Consider the following 27,107-nt stretch of genomic DNA (forward strand, 5'->3'; position numbering starts at 1 on the left):
CCAAGATTCTGGACCTTTACTATCATTATTCTGAATTCCTCTTCAGGTAGACTGCCTATTTCCTCTTCATTTGTTACGTCTGGTGGGTTTTTACCTTGCTCCTTCATCTGCTGTGTGTTTTTCTGTCTTCTCATTTTGCTTAACTTACTGTGTTTGGGGTCTCCTTTTCGCAGGCTGCAGGTTCATAGTTCCCGTTGTTTTTGGTGTCTGCCCCCAGCAGGTATGGTTGGTTCAGTGGGTTGTTTAGGCTTCCTGGTGGAGGGGACCAGTGCTCGTGTTCTGGTGAATGAGGCTGGATCTTGTCTTTCTGGTGGGCAGGTCCACGTTTGGTGGTGTGTTTTGGCGTGTCTGTGGCCTTATTATGATTTTAGGCAGCCTCTCTGCTAATCGGTGAGGTTGTGTTCCTTTCTTGCTAGTTGTTTGGCGTAGAGTGTCCAGCACTGTAGCTTGCTGGTCGTTAAGTGGAGCTGGGTCTTAGCATTGAGATGGAGACCTCTGGGAGAGCTTTTGCCATTTGATATTACATGGAGCTGGGAGGTCTCTGGTGGACCAATGTACTGAACTCGGCTTTCCCACCTCAGAGGCACAGGCCTGACATCCAGCCGGAGCATGAAGACCCTGTCAGCCACGCAGCTCAGACGAAAAGGGAGAAAAAAAGAAAGAAAACAATAATATAAAATAAAGTTATTAAAGTAAAAAATAATTATTAAAAATAAAAAAAAATTAAAGAGTAATTTAAAAAAAAGAAGAGAGCAGCCAAATTGAAAAACAAATCCACCAATGATAACAAGCACTAAAAACTATACTTAAAACAAAACAAAAGAAAAAAGCAAAAACAGACAGAACCGTAGGACAAATGGTAAAAGCAAAGCTATACAGACAAAATCACACAAAGAAGCATACACACACACACTCAGAAAAAGAGAAAAAGGAAAAAAAAATATGTATCATTGCTTCCAAAGTCCACTACCTCAATTTTGGGATAACTCATTGTCTATTCAGGTATTCCACAGATGCAGGGTACATCAAGTTGATTGTGGAGATTTAATCCGCTGCTCCTGAGGCTGCTGGGAGAAATTTCCCTTTCTTTTATTTGTTCGCACAGCTCTTGGGGTTCAGCTTTGGATTTGGCCCTGCCTCTGCATGTAGGTCACCTGAGGGCGTTTGTTCTTCGCTCAGACAGGACGGGGTTAAAGGAGCTGCTGATTAGGGTGCTCTGGCTCAGGCCAGGGGGAGAGAGGGGTACGGAATGCGGGTTGAGCCTGTGGCGGCAGAGGCCAGTGTTACGTTGCAACAGGCTGAAGTGCGCTGTGTATTCTCCCAAGGAAGTTGTCCCTGGATCACAGGACCCTGGCAGTGGCAGGATGCACAGGGTCTTGGGAGGGGAGGTGTGGTTAGTGACCTGTGCTTGCACACAGGTTTCTTGGTGGCTGCAGCAGCAGCCTTAGCATTTCATGTCTGTCTCTGGTGTCCATGCTGATAGCCGCAGCTCGCACCCTGAAACAATGGTCTCTTGCTTCTTAGGCAGTTCCAGACTTTTTCCCGGACTCCCTCCCGGCTAGCTGTGGCGCACTAGCTCCCTTCAGGCTGTGTTCACGCAGCCAACCCCAGTCCTCTCCCTGGGATCTGACCTCCAAAGCCTGAGCCTCAGCTCCCAGCCCCCGCCCATCCCGGCGTGTGAGCAGACAAGCCTCTCAGGCTGGTGAGTGCTGGTTGGCATCGATCCTCTGTGTGGGAATCTCTCCGCTTTGCCCTCTGCATCCCTGTTGCTGTGCTCTCCTCCATGGCTCCACAGCTTCCCTCCCACCATACCCTGTCTTAGCCAGTGAAGGGGTTTCCTAGTGTATGGAAACTTTTTCTCCTTCACAGCTCCCTCCCAGAGGTGCAGGTCCTGTCCCTATTCTTTTGTCTCTGTTTTTTCTTTTTTCTTTTGCCCTGCCCAGGTACGTGGGGAGTTTCTTGCCTTTTGGGAAGTCTGAGGTCTTCTGCCAGCATTCAGTAGGTGTTCTCTAGGAGTTGTTCCACATGTAGATGTATTTCTGATGTATTTGTGGGGAGGAAGGCGATCTCCACGTCTCACTCCTCTGCCATCTTGAAGGTCTCCCTTGCAAATAATTTGCTGATCACTGCCTAGGAGTATAGGATTCAAAGATGGGAAAATAAAACAAGTTTTAAATCTTGGCCCTTCTTAATGTAATGAGAGACACTTTAACGGCAAAGTGTAAATAGATTGATTTGTGCTAACCTAAAGGTATGCAAAGAGGGCTATGGGAAAAAATTGAAAGGAGTCACCCAGTTGTCTTATGGGTAGGGGAGAGGTTTAGATCACATCATGGAAAAGATCTTGTTTGAATATGGTCTTAAAAGATGAGAGGGTGGTTTCAAGTAGGCAGAGAGATAGTATGTGTAAAGACCAAGGTCATGAAAGACATGATTATCATAATAATGAGATTTGTATGGCCCAGGATAGCATTTGTAATGTGAGCAATAAGTTGGAACCCCAAAATAGAAGTTTTCATTGTTAGACCCACTGTTTAGCTCTTATTTCATATACTCTAAGGGAGCCATGAAGATCATAGAAAAGGGAGAGGTATTCATGGTAGTATTTTTATATATAGTGATTACCATAGTGTATTGTAATGTTCTCCTTCACTGGTTGTTGGAGCTACTCAAGGGCTATGACCATGAGTTATAAATTTTTGTATACTAAGCTTTTGGTAGAGCAGCTGTTAAAGCTAATGCTTAGAAAACGTTGGTTGAATGACTAATCATGAGTAAAGAGGATTCGGGAGAGAATAATGACAATCTCCTGTGGTGGTTTTAATTTTTTGTGGGTGATAGACCACTTTGTGGTTCTGTTGAAAGCTATAAACCTTCTCCTTGAAAAGGTAAATACGTACAACATTTGGCCTACAGTTTCATGGGATCCTTGTATCCCTGAAGCCAGTCCGTGGATTCCTGGTTCAGAATCCCTCCTTAGGAAATTATACCCAGGGAACCTACAATCACTGCCAAACCTCACCATGAATAAGCTACTGTCTCTTTTAACAGTCTTTTAAATGTTAGATTATAACTGTATCTTTTTCTTATAATTTTCTTGAATTCTCTTCATGCTTGGGAGGATTTAGTTTAAAGAACTGAATTATCTATGGAGAAAGAAAATAATTTTTATAATGATTGAGGGAAAACTTTGCTGGTCTGTAAAGATAATAGACAAGCATGCTAATTAAGCTAGCAACCAGGAAGCAGCTGCTTGAGGTAATGCTGATGTTCCTTGAGTTTGGGTTTAGCAAGTGAGTTAGGGGTCCTCAGGACCATCCTCTAGCTTGATGATTTGCTAGAAGAACTCACAGGACCCAGAAAAGCTGTTATACTCATGGTTTTTATTTATTACAGTGGAAAGATACATATTAAAATCATCTAAAGGAAAAGGGACACCTCATGGGGCAAAGTCCAGGAGAAACCCAGTACAAGCTTCCAGATGTCCTCTCCCAGTGCAGTAGCACAGGTGCACTCCATAGCTTAGCAATGATGTATGACAGCACATGTGAAGTGTTGCCAACCAGGGAAGCTCACCAGAGCCTTGGTGTCCAGGGTTTTTACTGGGGCTCAGTCACAAAGGGTTTGCAGCATTCTTATCAGGGAAAATATTTCAAGGTGTCAGAGCTCATCTCCCAGGAACTGGCCAAGGGCCAGTCCTGAAGACAGGCCTTTCTTGGGGATGTGTAAGGTTTGAGCAACTTGGGCCTGCTGAGTGAACCCTTTCCTGCACACCAAGTTAGCTGTTCAGAGTTAGCTAGCTTTCTTCTGGCCTGCCCGCCTAGCCACTCTTTCTCTAGTTACAGTAGGCCTCTCATCACAGATGGCCATTCTGCAAACCTGGACTCTTCCCTTTCCCTTACCAACATGTAAAGTTTGATTGGACTCAAGGACATATGTGTGCTTTGTTGTTTCATGAGATCCTAGTGATCTGTCACTCATTCAGCACTTTTTGAATGTTGCTGTGTACCAGGCCTAGTTTTAGATGTGGATCATGAGGGAGAGGAAAAAATAACAGTTCTGGTAAGCAGTGTATGCTTTGGGGAACACTTAATCTTGTTGGAGCTTAGTGAAAGGTTGTGTGTGTGTATGGGAAGGTGTTGGTGATAATTAGAAGACTTCCCTTAAGTTGAGTATAAATATCAAATAGATAAAAGTGGGCATGGAGCTAGTGTTTCTCCAGTCATTTCTGTAGCCAGTTGCCTGTGTGATTGGAGCACATATGTATTGTTACCTTGCTTATGAGAAAGTACCCTAATCCTAGTTAGAAGATACATGTCTTTTGGGGATTTGCAAAGGAGAAAGGAATGTCTGGCTCAATACAAATCTATTTCCATTACTCCATTACCATAAACTTACCCTGACATTTCCAACCTACAGTGAGGAGGTGGTAGTATTTTCACATTGCTCCCCAGTCGGGGGAATATATGAATGCCTAGTTTTGGACCAATAAGAATAAGTATAACCTTTATAAATTTCAGTGTACTTTGTTTCAAATGGGAGGGCAAATGCTTGCCTTACATTGATGAAATTGCACGTAACAGTTTTTCTATACTTGGAAGCCAAAAGTTTTAGGAAAAAGCCTGGGTCCAAATTTCAACATGTTTGGCTCCTACATATGTGTGCTTCTTAACAGAATTTGGAACTTCTCAGGTTAACAAAGAGTTTGGTTTTTTGAACAGAGCAAAGAAATTGTATAATTATAATAGAATCAGGAATGTATTAGTACAGAGAATATGGGATAATTTAAAATTGTTAACCTTGAGAATTTTTTCTGACAGGATCTTTTCTTTTCCCCCCAGCATTACAGTGTTTCTGCCACCTTTGTACAAAAGACAATTTTACTTGTGTCACAGATGGGCTCTGCTTTGTCTCTGTCACAGAGACCACAGACAAAGTTATACATAATAGCATGTGTATAGCTGAAACCGACCTAATTCCACGAGACAGGCCATTTGTATGTGCACCATCTTCAAAAACTGGGTCTGTTACTACAACATATTGCTGCAATCAGGACCACTGCAATAAAATAGAACTCCCAACTGTTGGTAAGTTGTTGTATAAGTTTTTTCTTGATACTACAAGAAAAGCTCTTAGACTCTATGATTTTAGAGCTGGAAGGGATCTTAGAAATTGTCTATCCCAGTTTATTCAGTATAGAGGCAAGAAGTAACTTGTCCAAAGTAGTAGAGTTATAAGGGTAGCCAAGATCCTGACTCCTGCGTGTGTGTTGAGAAGGTGGTTCCAAGATACTTTCTCTGAGGTCTGTTGTGCCTAAAAGGGTAGCCTCTTTAGAGAATACTGATAAAGCCCACCATAGCAATATGTCCTCAGAGTGAAATTTTTTCCTTGTATAATGCTCCAGTCTTTTAAAGCAGTCAGTAATGGGAGGGAATTGAGAACAGCACTAAACAGTCCAGGTGCCTTCATTTTGTAATATCACCTTGCCTTATGATCTTTATGTATAAATTATTATATACGATTTCTAGGTTTTTGGTCCTTCACCATAGTTTACATTTTAAAATGTCCTGGAAGAGCCAGGAATTTGAAAGCTTCATAAATGCTTAGGATTAGATTAATTTTAAGGTTCTGATTTAAGATGCCAGTCTAAGCTCATCTGTTTAACTCTTCTGACACTTTCCCCAAATCCAAAATACCTACTATAATAATCAAAGGAATACAAAAATGAGGAAAACCTATATTAATGCTAAGAGAATTAATGGAAGAAATGCCACCCACTTGCCTATAGTTGTGAGGAACTCTGCAGTTTATAGTGCAGATTATAACAGACTAGTGAAGAACTGACTAACTATAGGAAAAGAAGTAGGTGAAAGACCCTCTTGCAGAATCCCACCAATACCTTAAGCTGAGGGGCTGGGTGTGAGGCTAGGCTACAGGGGCAAACTCTCAATTCTCCTTTAGGAAGCACCTGCTTTCAGTGCTTACTTTCCACTCAGAGTTGGTCTAGGCATCATGCTAATTAAAGTAGGAAGCACTGCTGTAGCTCAGAGGAAAAGGGCCAGTCCTGCCAGTTGTAGAAGGAAGGCAGTCCTCCACCTAGTTCGAGTGATAACAGCAAAGTAAAACCAAATCTTCAGCATGATAGAGAAGGTCCCTGTGGCAAAGCTCTGTCAGACTGTAATTTTTCTTTTATATAGGCATCTGCAATTCTAATATGACAAGGAGAATGATAATTCCAGAATTTCCCATTTCCATTATTTGAAATAGCTTGAAATATCAGAATGGAGACTCACAAAACCTTATGAAGAGCTCACTTTATTTTTAATGCTAAAATACACAAGTACCTCATTCCCAGGTCCCTGATAATCAGACAGCAAAAAAATTTATCAAATGGAAAGATTGCATGGTTCAAAAGAAGTGAACTGAACTGGATAAATGAGAGTAGATGTCATCCTATGAAATACACTTACAACATGTTAGGGAAGAACTTTCAGACAGTCCAAGGTCTGTTTTCAGTTGTTCACAATGAAATGAGAACATTTCACAGTTGTTAAGATCGCTTTCAGATGAAAAGCTCAATTGATGAATTATTTTTACAAATGCAGTATTGAAAGTGAACAGCAGACTGGATGTTGTAACTTTATTGTCAAGTGTGAGACAAGCTTAAAGCAAGACAAACTTGAGAAATTGTGTTACAATTCAGAGAAAAAGATAGTTGGTGAGCAAATTAAGAGACATAAAGGACAGATCTAGGTGATCCAATATGCTTAGCATAAAACCAGAAAAAGGCAAAAGGACAGAAGAGAGAAGAAATACTATGTAAAATTAATGAAAAAATACTTAACCAAATATATATAATGAAAAAACTATCAGTTTTCAAGAATAAAGAAAAATTGTGCACACATTCAGTACAAGTGAACACTGGTTACCTATAAAAGGAAAAAAAAAGTTCAGATTTTTTCCTTTTTTTAAATACCAGAAGGCAATGGAATATCATAACAGTGCTTGTTACCCAAAATTCTTTAGACGAGCCAAGATTTTTCATATATAAAGGCAACAAGCATCTTTAGATAATTAAGTATTCAGTGTATAAGGACCCATATACTCTTTCTGAAAGGAATTACTAGAATTAGGATTCTTTATCATATGAAATCAATCCATATAAAGATCTCAAGAATGATAAAGATGTGATGTGAAAGAAAGGGTGGTGAGCCATGAACCAGCATGTGTCAGAATGAATGCCAAAATAGCTGTAATTAATGTGTTTCTGAAACAATGCAAATTGTTAATTGTTAAAAGAGATTATAAAAAAAGATCTTTAATTAAAAGTCTAAGTGATTAAAATAAACTAGAAAGTATACACATGCAAACTATTAAAAAAAGAGGATATATTTTTGCATGAAAAAAATTGGTGGAGATATATACACAGGTGAGTTTGGGGGGATGGTGAGGCTGTAGTTAATTTTTTTTTTAAATTTTGCTCATCTGTATTTATATTTTTTAATTTTTTTTCCTGCTATGAGCATATACTAGCCTTGGAATAAGAAGATAAGCCAAACTACTTTTTAATAAAAAGGAAAAAGAAGACAATGACTTAAGAAGAAATATTTAATGGGAGTTGTTCCAGATTATTGGTTCTTCTATTAGCGATCTGACAGGGCTAAGGGGGGTAGGTGGTGGTCCTACAGTGTTTGTGGTAGCTGGCCTTGTTATTTAGGGGATGGCTCAAGACTTCAGGAAGACTAAGTGGATGTTCATAGCGATCATAAAAGGAGAGCCAATGGGAGAAGATTAAGTGCTTCACTTGTTACGGGTTTGAGCTTTATAAGCTGCTGTGATGAGGCTCTGACTAATGGTAGTAGTGGCCAACTGCAGGAAATGTGGAGGATTTAGGAAATTGTGGATGCCGCCTACAGTGTTATTGTTGTTGATGTTTATTTCACTTGAGGCCCTTTTCCAGGAAAGCCATCATCTGGCCTTGGTCCTGTCGAACTGGCAGCTGTCATTGCTGGACCAGTATGCTTCGTCTGCATCTCACTCATGTTGATGGTCTATATCTGCCATAACCGCACTGTCATTCACCATCGAGTGCCAAATGAAGAAGATCCTTCATTAGATCGCCCCTTTATTTCAGAGGGTACTACGTTAAAAGATTTAATTTATGATATGACAACATCGGGTTCTGGATCAGGTAATGTATTTGTTTTTTTCTTTTTCCTAAGATGTCTTTTTAAAATTAACTGTGTTATTTATTAGTTGGCTAAGCCAGTTGGCTTAGTATGTTAAAACTTGGGATAGTGTGAATACTACTCCAGCTTTGAACCTAATAAAGGTCTTTAAGCTAGGTCTGTATCTGACTATGGCTAGTTTAGTAAGGACAAATAAAATTGACTGACTTATTTGAGCAGTAAAAGTAAGTCACCTTCACATTTGTGTAACTTTCAAAACATTCTCACCTTCTCATGACTCTGTGAGAATAAGGACAGTTATTCCTCTGTAGCTGAGGCCGAAGTTCACAGATGTTCAAATAATCTGCAGTTTACCCATTCTCTTCAGGACTGTTTAGCAGCTTTATTTTTGTATTGAAAGCAGGCATGACAGAGAGTGTGTTTGGAATTGTGAAGGTTATTTGCTTTTTCAACATTAAATTGCTGTCTCTGGCTCAGGGCTAGTTTTTTATTAAACTAATGAATTTTTAGTCATTTTCTCACTTTAGAAAAAAGTCTGACCACCTTGTTATTTAATATAGCTTTATGGATCCATGGCCCTTCTGATATTTGCTTTTCTCAGTTCTCTTTGCTTTTTGTGGGATCAGAAATAGATTATCTAATTACCTGAAGCAAATTTTGGCATAGCAGTCAGTGCTTCATATTTAAATCAAAAGGGAATTTAATTTTCACTTTTTCTTACATGTGCTTTGGAAGGATACTAAGAGAAGATTCCTATCCTCTACAGTATTGTAATTTGACACTTAATGCCTAGCCAGGAATTAAGAGATCTAGATTCCAGTGCAAGCTTTGTCATTGATTGGCTGTCTGATCTTGGTTAAACCATGTTTTCTCCTTGGGCTTCTGTTTCCTCATCAGAAATATGGGACAGATACTGTTGATAATAATACTTAAAGTGGTTTGTTAGGACTTTTAAATGAGATGTACTGTCCTTTAAAAAGTATAAATTAACTTCAAATAAGGGCTAGATTCATGGATAAAAAGATTTTAAAATATATGTATAATGAATTTTATAATCAAGTGATTAAAGGAACTTTATTGGTTTTTTAAATTAATTAATTTTAATTTTTGGCTGCGTTGGGTCTTTGTTGCTGCGCGCAGCCTTTCTCTAGCTGTGGCGAGCGGGGGCTACTCTTCATTGTGGTGGCTTCTCTTGTTGCGGAGCACGGGCTCTAGGTGCGTGGGCTTCAGTAGTTGTGGCACGCAGGCTCAGTAGTTGTGGAGCACGGGCTTAGTTGCTCCATGGCATGTGGGATCTTCCCGGACCAGGGCTCGAACCCTTGTCCCCTGCATTGGCAGGCAGAGTCTTAACCACTGTGCCACCGGGGAAGTCCCTGAAGGAACTTTAAAGCAGAAATTGTGATTGGGGGAGGAATATGACTCTGAAGCACAAAATCTCACCTGATGATACAGAAAGTTCACATAATGACAAATGTCTTTAAGGGAATGAAGGTATATTCATGTATATATATGTATGTTTATTCATTTAAATATGAAGAAACTGACTTCATGGCATAAAGTTTTCTTCTGTAGAATTTGGCCGTACATATTCAGTAAGTGAGTTCTGCCCATGACTGCTAGGATACATACAGGCTTACGGTGGAGCCCGGGTCTCTTAAGGCAGCCTTTAGGGATCCCTGTGACTATTGTGAGGAGGGAGGCAGTGACTGGCTGGATTGAGATGGAGCAGCCTTAGTACTAAAGATGTGACAGTCTTTGGGCAGGAGTGGTGGAGGAGTGGAGAGAGATTATTTTAGGGTTCCCCTTTGATTCTGAGTTAGTTCAAAGGGTTCCCAAAGAATATCTGGCTCATTCTAGAAGCTAACCTGGACCAACAAAATATGATAAGCAAGGGCCAAAGTCATAGAAAATTAGGGTGGCTTTAGATCATTTGGAATTAATCCCTTGGACCTGCTCTCTTGTTGCCACACTTACACCCAGGGAAATCAAAGCAGCTCCTGCCACTTGGCACAGTGGTATGTATCAGGCCTCAAGGAGAGCAAGCCTACCTAAAGGATTAAAACAAATTGCTGTCTGGATGGCAGTTTGTTTCTGAATAAGAATATATTTATTTACCTTTTAAGATACAGACGTGAAGTAAAGAATGGAATTGTAGTAAAGAATGGAATTGTTCTTTTTCCATTTTATCTATATTTCTATATATGTCAGGGACCCAGCTCTATTGTTGAAAGCTTCTCTCCCTCCTTTTATGCCTCCTTTTACACCCTGCAAAAACTTGTCTGCATTGTTTGCCAGCTCTGTGGCTTTGGGCAGTTAGCTGATGTCTCATGCCTGAGTTATTTCGTCTTTAAAATGAAAGTAATGAACCCTGCCCAGTGTACATTACTGGATTGTTGTGAGGTTCAAATGAAACGAGATGTTTGTGTGAAAGCACTTAAGCACTTGGTAGATTGTAAAGTTATATCCAAATGACAGGTGTTATTCTTATTGAAAAGATATTTGGAAAAAATCTGATATACAGTATGAATTTGCTGCATTTTACAAAAAAACTAGTTTAAGGCCTCCTTCCCTGTCATAGTTTATTCTGTGTTAATGGCTTTCAGATTTATCCAGACAGAAGCTATCTTCTGTTGAATGACAGCAGAAAATTCCATTGCTTTTCCTTCTATTTATTATAAAGACTGAATGCCATTTCATGAATGGGACTCATGCCTCTGAGTAAGTCAAATGTCTGTGTATAATATCCTTTTTAGTTCTTTCACTCATTGAGGAAAAGATAAAACATTTTATGTTATGAATTCAAATGTTTATTACTCAGTACTATGACCATAATTGAGGAAAGGCCCTATCTCTCTCTTTCAAAGACTGTACTTTTAACTTAGGAATTGCAGGGAGACAATGGAGAGATGTGTTCTGGAACCTAGCTCTAAACTTAAAGCTAATCGTATCCCTGTTGCATTTATTTGAATCACAGGTTGTGCATGTGCCCATATTTAAGCTGTCATTAGATTGCAAAGTATGTGGGAACACGCAAACATGTGCCAGATTTATTTATTTGGTTGTGCAGGGTCTTAGTTGCGGCAGGCAGGCTCCTTAGTTGCGGCACATGGGCTCCCTAGTTGTGGCACTCACACGGGATACAGCTCCCCAACCAGGGATTGAACCCGGGCCCCCTGCATTGGGAGTGCGGAGTCCCATCCACTGCACCACCAGGGAAGTCCCCTGTGTGCCAGTTTTTGAGAGTGTGCATCTCTTAGGCCAATGTTTATTATGTCTCATTCATGCTTACGATCTCTTTAATGCATGCATGTCCTTCAGGTCTTATTTTTGTTGTTCACTGCATGTAAAGGTGCTTGGACCCTGTTTCCCCATTGAAGTTTTCGCTCAAGCAGTTCTAAAAGGTACAGAAGTAAAGCAGAGAATATAGAGATCTGAATTAGGCCTGTTTATTTTTGTCTTTAGAAAAAAACTATTTTTAAAAAATGCTCAGATTTTCATGTGGGTTATGGTAACCAAATACAGATAATATGATAAATCTAGATTTGATTTTTAATTCTAGTTCTGCATCTAGAATCCAGTTGTGAAGGGGAAGACAAAGACTTTCTTTGTCCTGTTAGGCTTTCTTGACCCTGCGTGAGTCCTGAATGTGTCAGGCATTTTCAGACTTCCCATTTGCTATTCCCTTTCTTCTTTATTCCCTGCATTTCTAACTTCCAGATCAGCCTCCTGAAATGAACTCTTAAGTATACTTTAAATCTTTAAGTACATGGTGTGGCCCTGTTCAAAGGCTTTAAGAAAATTTTGTAAGTTAGTGTCTACTGTAAACAACATAATTAGGAATTGGTTATTCATAATACAAAAGAGCTCCTTGACTTAAATAAGGATTTTTCACAGATTTATTTTTAACCAGTAGTCTCCTTATAAAAACAATTGTTTACAATTAGACTGCTAACTACTTTGCAGGAAGTACGGAGGATGGATAGAGCAAGGGGAAGGAAGGATCTATTTGAGAAACTTAAAGATGAAAAGAGACAACTTAAAGATTTAACATTTGGATTTATTAGTATTTCACACCAGAGAATCAAAGAGACCAGATAATTTTATTTACTTCCATTAGTTTAATTTGATCTAGCAGGCAATTCAAGATAGATTATAAGTGACACCAATTTATGTGTATTAGACTAAAAATACTGTAGAACACGATGTACACTGATATTTTGTCAGTGTCAGTATAATTCGACAGTTCTTAGTCCATGGGGAATTGGACTAGTCCCAAATATAGTGTTACTTAAATTTTGTAGGTAGTTAGTAAATACTTTTATGTAAATGAAATAAGTGTGGTAATATTTAAAACTATGTATTTTATAGTAAGGTAAGTTCAGTTAGTGAGAAAATTGCCAATGTTTCATCACCAAGGTAAGTTACTTGGCATCTTTCCTTAAGATATTAATGTTGCCTAGGCAGCCAGTTCCTGGCACGTAAATTGCTTGCCTTGAAATGGTTTCTGTGATAATTTTTACTGATTTATTAAAAGTTAGACCAGAATTTACTTCTTCATTTCTTATGCTTACACACTTTTCTCCTCCTTTTCTCCTTACACACTTTTCTCCTCCTCCTTTTGTAAAACTGTTACCAGACTCATCTTTCTGAAATAAGATTTTTAAATTATTTCTTTCCAGTCATGAAATGAATGGAAATGTTTACTAGTTCCTCTTTCACCCACAGCTCTCATTGGTCATCTTGAGCCGGGCATTCAGTACTCTTCACATTCTGGTGCAGCTTCTCTTCTACTGTTTTACTACATACATCTTTTTTTTTTTTTTTTTTTTTTGGCAGTATGCAGGCCTCTCACTGTTGTGGCCTCTCCCGTTGCGGAGCACAGGCTCCGGACGCGTAGGCTCAGCAGCCATGGCTCACGGGCCCAGCCGCTCCGCGGCATGTGGGATCTTCCCGGACCGGGACACGAACCCATGTACCCTGCATTGGCAGGCGGACTCTCAACCACTGCGTCACCAGGGAAGCCCCCCATACATCCTTTTTCTGCTTATCTATCTAAGCTGGTTCCCTAAACATGTATCATCCATTTCTTCTACTTTTGCTTGCATATTCCTCCTACCTAAACACCTTACCTCCTTGTCTTCTTCTTTGTCCTATCCCTTCTGTAAAGGACAATCTAAATTCAGCTTATCTTTTAAAGCCTACCTTGACTCTCTAGGCAGGAGTTTCTGGATTCTTTTATTGTATTTATTATTTTCCTTTTATCATGAATTATTGTTTTTGCAAATTTACTCTATATTTCCTCAGTGAGATTGTAAGTTCCTTTAAGGAGTTAAACCTTTCTGAGTCACTCTTTTAACGCCTATCGTGGTGTTAGAAACAGGTACCGATATTGGTTGTTTGTGTCGAATACTATTTATTTTTATCTTTAGGTTTACCATTGCTTGTTCAGAGGACAATTGCGAGAACTATTGTGTTACAAGAAAGTATTGGCAAAGGTCGTTTTGGAGAAGTTTGGCGAGGAAAATGGAGAGGAGAAGAAGTTGCTGTTAAAATATTCTCCTCTAGAGAAGAACGTTCATGGTTCCGTGAGGCAGAGATTTATCAGACCGTCATGTTACGTCATGAAAACATCTTGGGATTTATAGCAGCAGACAATAAAGGTGAGTAACATTTGCTTCTCCTTTGAGTGTTACAAAATATACTTAATCCTTTCCACAAAGAAGACTATTAAACATTGTCATATTTGATGAGAAATGGATGTTTGTAATATAAATTAGACCTATTAAGTAAAATAGAATATATTAGAAGCCTTTAGGAACAAGAACTTCTTAAAGATTTTCTTGACTCTTGACAACATGCTCCTAAACCTCTAATTGCTTTATAAAATGTAAAGAGCTATTTAAAAAAAGGTTACATGCTTTTGTTGTTTGGTTCTGGGAAGTTAGTTACTGAGGATAGTCATAACGTAGAAAAAAAAATTATCAACTCTGGTTGCCCAGAGTTTTGAGATAGGCTAGAGCTCATATGTTTCCTTTTAATCTCTTCCTGACCATTAGGGCATTCTAATATTTCTTAATGACCTTATGTATAGGGAGAGTAAGAATAACTTCTCAGTGTATTCTGTGTTTAAATTGCTAGGCTAAATAGATTAATCTTTTAAGTAAACTCACTTAAATAGAGAAATGGTTTCTCCAAAACCACCTTGCCCTTAGTAACCATGTGGACCTTTTCTTGCCTGTGGTACACAGGTGCTTGAGGCCTGGGGGCAGATGCTGAAGCAAGTGAGGAAGCCATGTCAGTAGACAGCATGAGAGGTGACTGTGAAAAGTGACTTCAGACTGCACTTCATTTACTTTCCTGGCTTCAGTTATTATAGTAGTGCCCACAATCGTACCTTTATAGCTTTTGTCAGAGGCTTGTATTGGGTTGGCCAAAAAGTTCATTTGGGATTTTCCATGAGATGTTACAGAAAAACCCAAATGAACTTTTTGGCCAACACAGTATTACAACTCGACTCTCATCACACCCACCCTGAGTCAAATGTATTTCCCAGCTTTCCTATTTTTTTTAAAAAAATGCTATCATCTTTTTTAAAGGCCATAACCATAGTCATCTTTTTACTTCTCTCCCTTCCCATTTTCTTCAACAATATTTATTTCTTTGAAATATTAACAATGTTTAATCTCAGTTTGTGTTCATGGGTGATTTTGATTTTTCTTTTTGCTTCTCTGTATTTTCAAATTTATTTACAACAAACATTTATTACTTGTTTTTTTAAACTTTTATTTATAGAAAATTTCCAGTATATAGAAAAGCAGAGAATAGTATAATGAACCCCCATCACCCAGCTTCAACAATTATCAGCTCACTGCCAACCATATTTGAGCTCTGATTCCACCTACTCTGCCCCCTCTGAATTATTTGAAGCTAATCCCAGATAGCATATCTTTTCATCCATAAATATCTGTTTGTATCTTTAGATTATGGGGAATCTTTTTTTGTGAAACATAACAATACTACCATTGTCAATTTTTTAAATGCCATCAAATATCTAGTCAGTTTCACATTTCTGCAGTGGTCTCCCCCTTTTTTTTTTTTTTAACAATTGGTTATTCACTTTAGGATCCATTGCATTTGGTTGATATTTATCTTAAATCCCTTAAAATCACTAGGGTTACCCTTTGTCTTTTTCTTCTCGGAGTTTATTTGTTAAAGAAACTGGATTGTTTGTCCTATAGGGCTTATCATTAATTGAATTCTTATAGTATCTCTGAACTTGCTCCTTGTATAATTTGAAAACTGGTAGTTAAAATTAGAGACTGAATCTGATTATTTTATTGGTTTCCTGAAAATATATACGTTCTACATATTCTTTCTATTGCATCAAATCAGGAGGTGTATAAGTGTGATTATCTGCTTTTCGTGACTTAGGGGCGGTGATGGATGTAAGCAGGGATTATCAATAGATACTACCAATTCAGTATTACTTAATTTAAAAACAAAACAAACAAAAGCAGTGATCATAGTCTGACCAAGTCCTTAGTTTTCACTTTCTTCTGTCTTCGACACCATTTAGCTTCTCCCCCAACCCTTAAAACAACCTTTGTTTTCTGTGACTCTGGACTTTCTTATTTCTTAATAGGTGTTTTTGTTTTCTGAAACTCTTCTTAATACATATGAAGGCTCTACTTCTACAAATAGTAATTTCTCCCTCAAAGAACTTACCCACATTTTTGCTTTCAAACTCAATGGTAGGTAGTGGTGACTTTCAAATATACATTTTGAGGTTCAACCCTTACCCAGGCCCAGCATGTTTTAGGCTTGTTCCAAGTTGTAAACACACTAACTGACACAAAATGTTCCTGCTGCTGTGCCCTGAACTCTTCCCTTTTGCTCAGGCAGCAGCCAAGCTGTTACTGTCATCTGGAGGTTACCATGGGAACTGACAACCCTGCTGGCTTTTCCCTACACCTCCTTTCTTCTTTGTCAGGGTTAATAGACTTTGCCTAGAACCTAGCCCCTCCATCCCCTATTCCCCTTTTCTTTATCTTTCTCATACTGATTTAGTTAATTCCACCTTAGACAACCCTTTATGTGGGCATAGCCTCTAATATGTCCTTCTTCCTTCCACCTCTCTTGTCACTTACCTCAGAAAACCTCCCATTCTTCCATCTTGCTGTGTTCCTATTTATTTCTTGTATTTGTGAGCCTTTCTGAATTCAGGTATGGTTAATAAGCATGCAGATAAAGCTAGTGATGTACCTGTATCAAGGAAAGGTATAAGTTTGAACAGAATCAGTTTACAAAGTTTATGAAGAAACAAGTTGATAAAGAACTAGTATCATGAATATTTAAATCCTTTCGAAAATACCCAGAAATCTCCTCCAGAATCTTCTGAAAACATTTCATTCCTTAATCTTTTCTAATCAGAATTGCTTTCTTTCAATTAACAACCTTCAAAATACAGAAATTGTTTTATGTCAATCAGTTTTTCTTTTGTTTTACAACTAATGGGGAAGTTCTTATGTGCCATGCATTGTACTGAATGCTTTTTAAAAATCTATTATCCTATTTTTAAAATCTTCTTAGTAGTCTCACAAAGTAAGGTATTCTTGTTGTGTAAAAGAAGGAACAAAGGCTCATTGGTTAAGAAACTTGTCTGAGGTCATGTAGTCAGTGACAGCCAGGCCCTGATTCCAACCCAGGTCAGAATGACTCCAAGTGTGCATCTTTTACTGAATTGTCCTGCCTCCTAGTATTGTTGTAATATTTTTGCTTTCATGATTTTGTGAAATATATGACTTGCCAGCTACTCCTAGGTTAAATTGGCTTTTGTGGACCAGGCTAGCCTAGAAGCCCAGCCAGAACCTTTACCATGATTCTCATGGGAACATACATTTCCAATTCATGTACTGGCTTACAAATGAACTTTTGGAAGGACACATATTCCTAGTTGTTGAGGTTCAAAATCACCTTGTGTAAAACTGCATTCAGTCCTAGCCTTTTCTCCTCATGACATTTTTAGCTCCTGTCTCAGCTTCCCCATGTGTCAGTGATACCACTATTTTTATATTTTTCTAATCTGGAAACCTTGGAATTGTAATCTTTTCTGGCTTCTTTGTGAACGGTACACACAGTCTGTTTGTCATTAAAGCTTGCAGTTCTCATTTAAGCTCCCTTTCAGTTTCCAATAATATTCCATTCCCACTATAGCCACACTAGGTTCCAGGTACTTCTCATCTTCTTCCCTCCCTCCTCCCTTGTTTCCCTCCCCCCTTCCAGAAACAATCGTTGAGCACCTAACCTGAACCAGGCACCTAACTTGAACCAGGCATTCCTCGAAGCATTATCCCAGCCCTGCTACCATCTGTGTGGACTCAACATCACCATTTTTTAACTATGATTCCCTCTCTCTTGAATGGGATTAGTTATCCTTGCCTTATCTCAAGATTAAAGGGGCTTACTTTAAGGATCTAAAGGATACATACGTGAAAGTATAAGAAAACTGAAATATAAGAAAATATGAAAGAAATATATACAAATTTGAGGTACCAACATATTGCAGTTGTGTGATTCAGGATTGAGAGTAAAAAATGCTAACTTTTGAATAAATCATAAATGTTCTATAGCCCATCTGAAATATTGTTATTCTACTTGGCAGACAATGGTACATGGACTCAGCTCTGGTTGGTGTCAGATTATCATGAGCATGGATCCCTTTTTGATTACTTGAACAGATACACAGTTACTGTGGAAGGAATGATAAAACTCGCTCTGTCCACAGCAAGTGGACTTGCCCATCTTCACATGGAGATAGTTGGTACCCAAGGTAACTCAAAGCAATCCTGTTATTTAAGCTTTAAATTCCCATGGATCTAATGTCTGTTCAGAAAATTTTTGCAAGAAGTCAGCTTAATTGGAGATATTTAAAATGAGTTTTTAGATGAGAATATTTTACCTTTCTGTTGAAAATCTAAGGTGGAGTTATGAATCTGGGAATTTGTTCAGAGATTCTCCAGTCATTGTAACAATACTGATATTTTTGTAAGTTCTTAAAAGTAGTAGCGTTTAGTCTTTCTTGTGATTTTTGAGGATCTTGATTTTGGAATTTAGTTTATGTGCAGTACCATATGAAATGTGAAAAAGCTTTGTAAACATCAACATGCTCCATAAATGCTATCTGGCTATCTAATAATTATATTTGACCCTAGGATAAGGAGACTGCATGAGACAGTTTTACAGTTGAAAAATTGAATACTAAGTTTATGAAATTTTTATGCTTTGATTTTTGTGCCATATATCAGATGCCAATATATTCTCTGCTGTAATGATTATCCACTTGCTACCTGATGACTCCCCCAACTCCCAACTTTACAACACACATGCTGTTTTACTATCTCAGCCAGCCCCATCTTTGTAAATTTTATTATTGTTGATTATAATAGCTTTATTGAGTTATAATTTACCCATTTGGTATACAATTCAGTGGGTTTTAGTATATTCACAGAGTTGTACAGCTATCACCACAATCAGTTTTAGAACATTTTCATCATCTTAAAAGAACCCTGTAGTTCTTAGCAGTCATTCCCCATTTCCCCCCAAACTCTTTAGCCTTAGGCAACCTCTAATATACTTTCCATCTCTATAGATTTGCTTATTCTGGACATAGCATACAAAAGGAATCATACAATATGTGATCTTTTGTGACTGGCTTCTTTCTCTTAGTGTATTTTCAAGGTTCAGCCATGCTGCAGCATTTATCAGCAATTCATTCTTTTTTATGGCTGAGTAATATTTCATTGTATGGATATACCACATTTTGGGTATCCATTCATCAGTGATGGACATATGGGTTGTTTCCACTTTGGGCTGTTATGAATAATGCTGCTGTGAACATTGTTGTACAAGTTTTTGTGTGGACATGTTTCCAGTTCTCTTGGATATATACCTGGGAGTGGAATTACTGGATCATATAGTTACTCTAAAGATTTGTGAAACTGCCAGACTTTTTTTTCCAAGTGCCTGTACTATTTTACATTTCCATCAGCAGTCTCTGAGGGTTCCAAGTTTTCCACATTGTAATTATTACTTTTTAATTTTAATTATTTTTAAATTATTTTTAAAATTTTATTTTTTTTCATTTTAGTGAGAAGACTAAATAAATAGATTAAAATACATAGTCCCTGCATAGTACAACTTTTTCTAGTGGTATTAAGGTATTATACATTTAGTGAGTACATTCCAGTTGATAGACAAAGGAAGTGATTGAGATTCTTGGTTCTTGAATTCGAATATCAGTGACTAGGATTCCTGTAAAAAATTCATAGGGTATCAACAAACTAGTATCTTTAACCCCCAGTCTTTGCATATTAGACTTATATTTTTTGAGCATCATCCATTTTCTTTGAAGAAATGTAATTTCAGCAACTTTTTGTGTAATGATTCCCTTAAGGTGGTTTAGTAATGGCTGAGGTATTGCGGTGATGGGGGTTGAAATGCTTCGACACTGGGATGGGAGGAGAAGCTTTTGAACCTAAAGGTGAGATTTGTGATTGGTATTACCCTTTAAGCAACCATGTTTAATTTTTTTCTTTCTTTAGGAAAACCAGCCATTGCTCATAGGGATTTGAAATCAAAGAATATCTTGGTAAAGAAGAATGGAACTTGCTGTATTGCAGACTTGGGACTGGCAGTAAGACATGATTCGGCCACAGATACAATTGATATTGCTCCAAACCACAGAGTGGGAACAAAAAGGTATACTTATGGCTACACAGTGATTAATATGTTCTGAAATTGACTTCTTTTCCTTCTCATTTCTAGATACATATCTTTTCTGAAACTCGACCTTGTACTTTATTAGATTGCTCACAGGTAGAAGATCTCATGGTCTTGCCTGCTCTGAAACCAAGGTTACTTGACTTAAAAAGGTAACTGCTGATGAAAGGTGGCCTTTCCAGAAAATATTACCGTTATCATAATAGTAGCTAATGTTTATGGGGTACCTACTATGTGCCAATCACTTTAATGGGTCTTTTATGTATATCATTTATTGTTCTCTACAAATGTTGTGCTGTAGTTAGCCCAACTGTTTTCATATTTTTATCTCCTGAAAACATGCCTTTCTCTCTTCAAACTTTCCCATGTGCTGTATCCTAGAGCATAGTTTCTGCTTTTATTTCCCTAGCTTGTACTTAGTCTTCCTTTCTCATAGAAATCCTTTTCTGGACTGTTAGATGTCCTTGGCAAGGGCCCTCACTGCATGCTGAACTTGGACCATTGAGGCACTTAGCACATTATAACTGTCCATTTATTTGTCTGTATATTCCATTGGATCATAAGCTGCTTGAGAGCAGCCTTGTATTCCCAGCATCCATTTGTGCCTAATACATAGTAAGTCCTCAATAAATATTTGTTGAGTCTATGAGTACTCAAAGGACCTAATTAGGTAGGTATCACTACCCTCAATTCAGAGATGAGGAAACCGCCTTGTGGAGGTTAAGTAATGTGGCCAACCAACCTCATGGATGGTAAGCTGAAGAGCCAAGATTTGAACCTGGGCCTTTCTGACCCAAAAGGCTTTGCTCTGTGTATCACACAGCATTTGCCACCACATATCTTCAAACTGCTACCTTGGACTTGAATAGAGCCAATGTTCTATCTCAGTCGTATTTGTGACTTATGGATTCGACAGGGACTCTCAGATCTCTTGACTCAGTGTTCCAGGCAGTGGTTGCTGCAGGTCTTTGTGAGTCCTGGGACTTTTGAAGCCTCAGAACTGTGCAAGGTGGTATCAATAGGAGAACTGGCATTCATTTTTATCTATTATTTTGTTCCCTGGAGTATGTCTTTGTCTTTCCTTTTATCCTGTATTTATTAGTGAGAAGACTTCTAGATTAAAATATAGTACATAGTACATAGCCAAGTAGGTGGTGTACATTAGGACACCTAGGATAGTCAGTTATTACTTGTGGGTCATTGGAAACTTAGATCATAAGGCAGATAGTATAAAATTGCTGTTTCAGCTTTTCATGGGATTTGGTTGACATCATTAATTTGCAAACTAGTTGGGATATTTAATATTTTTCTTGAGTCTAATATGATCTCAGTTATGTGTGGAAGCTTGAGCTTCAGAGATCAGACCCAGGGAGAGGACAGGGGTGGGCTGTGTAGAAACAGTCTGAAGGGGCTGGAGGCTGGTGCAACTGACTGCACCTGAGGTTATACACAGAGGAAGCCTGGGCTGCCTTAGAGGCCAGGTGCCATTGTGTGGGCAGTGCATGAGGGGAGGGTTGGGACCTGCCATTACAGCCTTTTTCCTGGCATGAGCTCTCAGGCAGCAGGACACAGCCTACACAAACTCCTGGAGCAGTCACAATACATACCCCACCCCTCCACCCCAGGCTCCAGGAGCGATCGATCGTGAGCTGCCTCTGCTCCCCTCATGCGCTCTGGGGGCACACGTGAGCTGCCACCACCACCAACCCCAGGACCAGGCATCCGCCGCCACATCTGCACACCCTCTTTCAAGGGGATAACTGCCAGCACATGCTGAGGAAAGAGGTGACAGGCGTCCATACTAAAAACAGCCCTTGCACCAAAAGTATTAAACCCACACAAGGTACACAGGGACACCCCCACATATAAACAGTCTTCCAAGATCACCATCAATAACTGTTTCTCCTAAACTCACAGAATAAGAAATACAAGTAAAGTGAAGAAGCAGAGGAACCACTCCCAGTTAAAAGACCATTAGAATTCCCCTGAAAGAACAAACAATGAAACAGACCTCTTCGGTCTAGAGGACACTGATTTCAAAAAGGAAATCGTGGAAATACTGAAGGAATTAAGAAAGGCTATCAACAGAAATGCAGAGTACTATAAAAAGGAACTAGAAACCATAAAGAGGAACCAAGAAAAATTAGAAGAAAACTCACTTGTTGAGACGAAAACTAAAGGCAATGAATAGCAGAATAAATAATTGAGAAGAACGAGTAAGTGAACTGGAAGATAGAATATGGAAATCACCCAATCAGGATGGCAGACAGACAAATGAAAAAAAGAGACCTATGGGATAATATAAAGCATGCCAATCTAGGCATAATAGGGATTCCAGAAGGGGAAGAAAGAGAAAAGGGGATCGAAAATGTATTTGAAGAAATTATGACTGAAAACTTCCCAAACCTAAGGAAGGAAACAGATATCCAGGTACAGGAAGCACAGAGGGTCCCAAACAAGGTGAACCCAAACAGATCTACACAACGACCTATTATAATAAAAATGGCAAAAAGAGAGGATTCTAAAGGCAGCAAGAGAAAAACAAAGAGTTAATTACAAGGGATCCCCCATAAAGTTATCAGCTGATTTCTCTACAGAAATGTTGCAGGCCAGAAGAGAGTAGCAAGATATATTCAAAGTCCTGAAAGGGAAAAATCTGCAACCTAGGATACTCTACCCAGCAAGATTATCATTGAGAATAGAAGGAGAGAGAAAGAATTTCTCAGATAAGCAAAAAACTAAAAGAATACAGCAGTACTAAAGCTATTCTAAAGGGAATATTGAAAGGTCTTCTCTAAATAGAAAAGGAGTAACAGTCTATAGGGAAGAGAAAATCACAATTGGAAAGCAAATTACCTAAATAAGCCAGTACACACACAGATTAAAAAAAAAAATTCTGTGAAAGTAATGGTAACCACAATGAACAGCAAAAGGATGAACATGAAGATGTAAAAGAGGACATCAAACTCATAAAATGTGGGGAAGGAGGGTAAGAAAATGTAGATTTTTTTTTTTTTTTCATTTCCTAGATGTGTTTGAGCCTGTATGACTACCAGTCTAAGGCAAGTAGATATAGGACGGGGTTAATATATTTCAGAAACAGAGTAAACACAAATCAAAAACATATAGTAGATTGACAGAAACAAAAAAGAAGAGAATGTCAGTGTAATACAAGAGAAAATCATCAAATCACAAAAGGAAAAATAATAGAAAAGGACAAAGAAGAAATATAAAATCAACAGGAAAACAAGGTCAAAATGGCAATGAATAACATATCTATCAATAGCTACTTAAATGCCAATGGACTAAATGCTCCAATCAAAAGACAGAGTGGTAAGCTTCTGCACAGCAAAGGAACCCATAAACAAAACAAAAAAACAACCACAGAATGGGAGAAAATATTTGCAAACTATGCAATGGACAAGGGCTTAGTCTCTAAAATTTACAAACAGCTCATATGGCTCACTATCAAAAAAAGCAACCCAATCAAAAAATGGGTGGAAGACCTAAATTGATATTTCTCCAAAGAAGACATACAGATGGCCAAGAGGCACATGAAAAGATGCTCAGCTAATTATTAGAGAAAAGCAAATCAAAACTACAATGAGGTATCACCTCACACCAGTCAGAATGGCCATCATCAAAAAAATCTACAAACCATAAATGCTGGAGAGGATGTGGAGAAAAGGGACCCCTCCTACAACTGCTGGTGGGAATGTAAATTGGTACAACCACCATGGAGAACAGTATGGAGGTTCCCTAAAAAAACTAAAAATAGAACTACTATATGATCCAGCAATCTCACTCCTGGGCATATATCCAAGAAAACCATGATTCAAAAAGATACATGCATCCCAATGTTCATTGCAGCACTATTTAAACTAGCCAAGACATGGAAGCAGTCTAAATGTCCATTGACAGAAGAATGGATAAAAAAGATGTGGGGGGTGTGTGTATTCACACACACACATGTATATATACATATACACACACACACACAATGGACCATTAGCCATTAAAAAGAACGAAATAATGCCATTTGCAGCAACATGGATGGACCTAGAGATTATCATACTAAGTGAAGTAAGTCAGACAGAAAAAGACAAATATCATATGATATCACTTATATGTGCAATTTAAAAAATGATACAAATGAACTTATTTACAAAGTAGAAACAGACTCACAGACTTAGAAAACAAATTTATGGTTACCAAAGGGGAAAGGTAGGGGGGGAGTGATAAATCAGGAGGTTGGGATTAACATACACAATACTATATATAAAACAGATAATCAATAAGAACCTCCTGTGTAGCACAAGGAACTCTACTCAGTACTCTGTGATAACCTATATGGGTAAAGAATCTGAAAAAGAATGGATATATATATATTAACTGAACAACTTTGCTGTACACCTGAAATTAACACAACATTGTATATCAACTATACCCAAGTATAAAATAAAAAATTAAATTAAAAAATAATAAAAATATACTCTCTCTCAAAAAAAGAGATCTCTCAATATCCTGTGGTAAACCATAATGGAAAAGAATATGAAAATATATATATATATATATATATGTATATCTGAATCACTTTGCTGTACAGTAGAAATTAACACAACATTGTAAATCAACAATACTTGAATAAAATAAATTTTTTTAAATAGAAAAAAAGAGTGGCACATTTGATAGAAAAAAACAAGAGCCTACAATATGCTGCCTACAAGAGACCCACTTTAGGGCAAAGGACACACATAGATTGAAAAGTGAGGGGATGGAAAAAGATTTCATGCAAATGAAAATGAAAAGAAAGGGGAGGTTGCGATACTCATATCAGACAAAATAGACTTTCAAACAAAGCCCATAAAGAAAGATAGAGAAGGACACTATATAATGATAAAAGGATCGATACAGGAAGAGGATTTTATACTTGACAACATATATGCACCTAATAATATAGGAGTACCTAAATACATAAAACAAATACTAACAGACATAAAGGGAGAAACTGATGGGAATACAATAATAGTAGGAGACTTTAACACCCCATTCACATCAATGGACATATCTTCTAGACAGAAGATCAATAAGGCAACAGAGATCCTAAATGACACAATAGAACAGTTCGGCTTAATTGACATTTTCAGGACATTACATTAAAAAAAAAAACCAGAATAAACATTCTTTTCAAGTGCACATGGAACATTCTCTAGGGTTGACCACATTACTAGGGCATAAAACAAGCCTCAACAAATTTAAGAGTATAGAAATTATCTCAAACATCTTTTCTGACCACTGCAGCATGAAACTAGAAATCAACCACAGAAAAGAAATGAGAAAAAAAAAAAAGATTACATGGAGACTCAATAGCATGCTACTAAAAAACCAATGGGTCAATGATGAAATCAGAGAGGAAAATTTAAAATACCTTGAGGGACTTCTCTGGTAGTCCAATGGGTAAGGCTCCGCACTCCCAATGCAGGGGGTCTGGGTTCGATCCCTGGCCAGGAAGCTAGATCCCACATGCATGCTGCAACTAAGAAGTCTGCATGCTGTAACTAAGAAGTCCACAAGCCGCAACTAAGTCTGCATGCCACAACTAAAGATCCTGCGTGCCACAGCTAAGACCCAGCGCAGCCAAAATAAATAAAATAAATATTTTTAAAAATACCTTGAGACAGATGACAAAACACAACCATACAAAATCTATGGGATGGCAGCAAAAGCAGTTCTTAGAAGTTCATAGCAATACAGACCTTGCTCAAAAAACAAGAAAAATCTCAAACATCCTAACCTACTACTTAAAAGAATTAGAAAAAAGGAAAAAGGAGAACAAACAAAACCTGAGAGCAGAAGGAAGGAAGTAATAAAGATCAGAGGGAAAAATAAGAGATTTTAAATAAAATAGAGATTTTTTTAAAAAAATAGAAAAAAATCAATACAACCAAGAGCTGGTTCTTTGAAAGGATAATCAAAATTGACAAACCTCTGGCCAGGCTCACCAAGAAGAAAAGAGAGAATCCAAATAAAGTAAATGAAAAAGGAGACAGACATAACAACTGATACTGCAGAAATACAAAAAACCATAAGGGAATACTGTGAACAATTAAATGCCAACAAATTTGACAACCTAGAAGAAATGGACAAGTTTCTAGAAACATACAGCCCACCAAAACTGAATCAAAAAGAAATAGATACATACAGCTGATTCACTTTGTTGTAGAGCAGAAACTAACACAACATTGTAAAGCAGTTACATTCCAATAAAAAAATAGATAATTTGAACAGACTGATCATTAGAGGTGAAACAATCTGTAATTTTAAAACTCCCTACAAACAAAAGTCCAGGACCAAATGGCTCCACAGGTGAATTCTACCATACAAAGAAGAACTTACATTGATCCTTCCAACTCTTCCAAAAATTGAAGAGAACACTCCCAAAGACACTCTATGAAGCCACCATCACCCTGATACCAAAACCAGACAAATACACCAGCAAAAAAGAAAATTACAGGCCAATATCATTGATGAATATAGATGCAAAAATTCTCAACAAAATATTAGCAGACTGAATCCAAAACACACAAAAAAGACCATACACCATGACCAAGTGGGATTCACTGCAAGTTCACAAGCATGGTTCAACATTCACAAATCAATGTGATACACCACATGAACAAAAGAAAAGACAAAAACTGCATGATTGTCTCAATAGATGCAGAAAAAGCATTTGACAAAATTCCATTCATGATAAAAAAAAACTCTTACCAGTGTGGGTACAGAGCGAACATAACAAAAGCTATTTATGACAAACCCACAGCCAATATAATACTCAGTGGTGAAAAGCTGAAAGCCTTCCCACTAAAATCTGGAACAAGACAAGGATGTCCACTCACACCTCTTTTATTCAACCTGGTATTGGTAGTCCTAGCCACAGCAATCAGACAAGAAAAAGAAATAAAAGATATCCAAATTGGAAGGGAAGAGGTAAAGTTGTCATTATATGCAGATGACATGATTCTACATATAGAAAATCCTGAAGACTCCACACATCGATTACTAGAACTGATAAGTGAATTCAGCAAGGTAGCAGGATACAAGATTAACATACAGAAACCGGTTGCATTTCTTTACACTAAC

At 38.0% G+C, this 27,107-nt stretch overlaps 1 protein-coding gene across 5 annotated transcripts in view; it reads left to right on the top strand.

Moving 5' to 3' along the window:
- Window positions 1–27,107, top strand: part of TGFBR1 (transforming growth factor beta receptor 1) — a 67,338-nt gene that overhangs the window by 30,677 nt on the left and 9,554 nt on the right. The window contains exons 2-7 of one of the 5 annotated variants that reach the window (XM_049711146.1): window positions 1,525–1,702; window positions 4,842–5,087; window positions 7,949–8,191; window positions 13,619–13,849; window positions 17,851–18,018; window positions 19,790–19,946. In XM_049711146.1, coding sequence (XP_049567103.1) covers window positions 4,952–5,087; window positions 7,949–8,191; window positions 13,619–13,849; window positions 17,851–18,018; window positions 19,790–19,946 — 935 coding nt within the window. In that variant the 5' untranslated portion in view covers window positions 1,525–1,702; window positions 4,842–4,951. The remainder of the gene's footprint in view (window positions 1–1,524; window positions 1,703–4,841; window positions 5,088–7,948; window positions 8,192–13,618; window positions 13,850–17,850; window positions 18,019–19,789; window positions 19,947–27,107) is intronic. The other 4 variants (XM_012533621.3, XM_004271476.4, XM_033431193.2 and 1 more) reach the window with 4 other exon arrangements.

The sequence above is a fragment of the Orcinus orca genome, chromosome 6, assembly GCF_937001465.1.
Source record: "Orcinus orca chromosome 6, mOrcOrc1.1, whole genome shotgun sequence".
Lineage (NCBI taxonomy): Eukaryota > Metazoa > Chordata > Mammalia > Artiodactyla > Delphinidae > Orcinus > Orcinus orca.